This window comes from Arachis ipaensis, chromosome B09, assembly GCF_000816755.2.
Source record: "Arachis ipaensis cultivar K30076 chromosome B09, Araip1.1, whole genome shotgun sequence".
NCBI lineage: Eukaryota > Viridiplantae > Streptophyta > Magnoliopsida > Fabales > Fabaceae > Arachis > Arachis ipaensis.
Window position 1 is genome coordinate 4,847,326 of NC_029793.2, and position 2,140 is coordinate 4,849,465.

A 2,140-nucleotide genomic window follows, 5' to 3' on the forward strand; every position below is an offset into this window, starting at 1 on the left:
AAAGAGGGCTGCCGCAACTCTTCACAGTATGCAGGCTCTAATTCGAGCTCAGGCCGCCGTCCGGTCGCAGCGCGCCCGCCGTTCCATGAGCAAAGACAATAGGTTCCTCCCGGAAGTTCTTGCAAGAAAATCTCTGGTAAAAGCTTTTAATTCTAGATGGCTTTTGATTATAAGTTGTTTTGGATTCAAAATAAGATGATTTATTTTTTATGTTTTTATTTTTAAAATTTTGTGAAAAAAGAAAATAACAAAAATAATAAAATTCTGTTTTTTTATCTTTATTGTTTGTGTTTTTTTTTTTTCTTCACAAATTTTAAGAAATTGAATATAAAAAACGCAAACCAAATGCAACTTTAAATTTAGGTGAAAACTCAGGTGCCGTCGACTTCAGGTGAATTTAATAGTCGAGAGCCGTTAGATGAAAATTTAGTCAAAACAGTCAAATCATCTAATGGCTCTCAGTTATTAACTCCACGTGAAGTCCACTAGTTATGAACTTCACGTGAAATCGACTGCACTTGAGTTTCCACCTTAAATTTAAACTGACTATTGTAGTTAATTCTAATTTAAGACAATGTTTATTTTTTTTGTACTAGGAACGATTTGATGAAACAAGGAGTGAATTCCACAGCAAAAGGATGATGATACCTACATCTTATGAAGCATCATTGAATGGATTTGATGAGTCTCCAAAAATTGTTGAAATTGACACTTACAAGACTAGATCATCAAGGTCAAGGCGTTACACCTCTACAATGTCCGAATGTGGCGAAGATCCGCCATACCACGCTGTCTCATCCCCTCTTCCTGGCCGAATCTCGGTCCCAGATTGCCGGCACCTTCAAGATTTCGATTGGTACTTGAGTGCCGACGAATGTAGGTATTCGACGGCACACAACACTCCAAGATTCGCAAACTACGCGCACCCTAAAATTGCCCCGGCCACACCGGCTAAAAGTGTGTGTGGAGGGGACACATTTTTTAGGCCTTATTCCAATTATCCAAATTACATGTCAAATACTCAATCTTTTAATGCAAAATTAAGGTGTCATAGTGCTCCAAAGCAAAGGCCTGAGCCAAAGAAGAGGCTTTCACTCAATGAAATGATGGCAGCAAGGAACAGCATAAGTGGTGTTAGAATGCATAGGCCATCCAATTTTCAAGGTCAAGAATCATGGAATTTTTGACATGGTTTTGGTTGGTTGGTTGGTTAATATGCCCTATATATGTCAGTTTCAGAATCTAAAGAAAAAGGGAATATCTGAGAGAGGATCAAAAAGTCTAAAGTCTAAAGTGATGTTTGTTAGTACTACTATTTACCTTGGAATTTGTTTTTCCAACCTTGTGCTTATAATTTACAAACTCAAGGATAGAACAAAGTTTGCTAATGTACATTCTTTTTTTTTTTTCAATTTTTTTTTCTTTCTTTCTCTCTCCTGAATGATGTCTTTCTTTAATGTACCAAATTATTTACATCTAGTAAAGAATTTGGCCTTTTTTTTCAATATTATATATTGTGTATCTTTGTATTTTTGCAATTTTAAAAATAATAAATAATTAATTTAAATATATTTTTTTAATCAATGTAATAATAATGTATAATTAAATTTTTGAATGAAACTATATATATATATATATATATATATATATATATATATATCTAATTTTACAACCAAAATGTGCTACATATCACTTTCTCATTGCAATTGGAATTAAATCTTTCTCTCCAAAATTAAGGAATTTTCCTCTCCTCCTCACAACTAAAATGTGCCACATGTCACTCTCTCATTGTAATTGAAATTAAATCATTCCCTCCAAAATTAAAGAGTTCTTCTCTCATCTTTACTAATTTTACAACCAAAATATGTCGCATATCACTCCCTCGTTACAATTGAAATCAAATATTTCCCTCCAAAATTAAAGAGTTCTACCCTCCTCCCTCTTCCTTTCTCTATTTCTCATTCCTTCAACCACTCTATCTATTTTATATATCATTATCAATATCAATGACTAATTATTAATTTGACAATCAAAATGTGCAACATGACATTCTTTAATTGCATTAAAATTAAAATTAAAATTAAAATATACCTATATTATGTATCATATATTACTATCTAATTTAATAATCAAATTTATC

At 32.4% G+C, this 2,140-nt stretch overlaps 1 protein-coding gene across 5 annotated transcripts in view; it reads left to right on the forward strand.

Annotated features, from left to right (window-relative positions):
• LOC107617739 (protein IQ-DOMAIN 14-like) overlaps positions 1-1,412 on the forward strand; it is a 4,602-nt gene extending 3,190 nt beyond the window's left edge. For all 5 annotated transcript variants that reach the window (XM_021111521.1, XM_021111523.1, XM_021111520.1 and 2 more), the window contains 2 exons: positions 1-136; positions 597-1,412. The exon at positions 1-136 is cut by the window's left edge and continues 86 nt beyond it. In XM_021111521.1, the coding sequence (XP_020967180.1) occupies positions 1-136; positions 597-1,187 (727 nt within the window). In that variant the 3' untranslated portion in view covers positions 1,188-1,412. The remainder of the gene's footprint in view (positions 137-596) is intronic.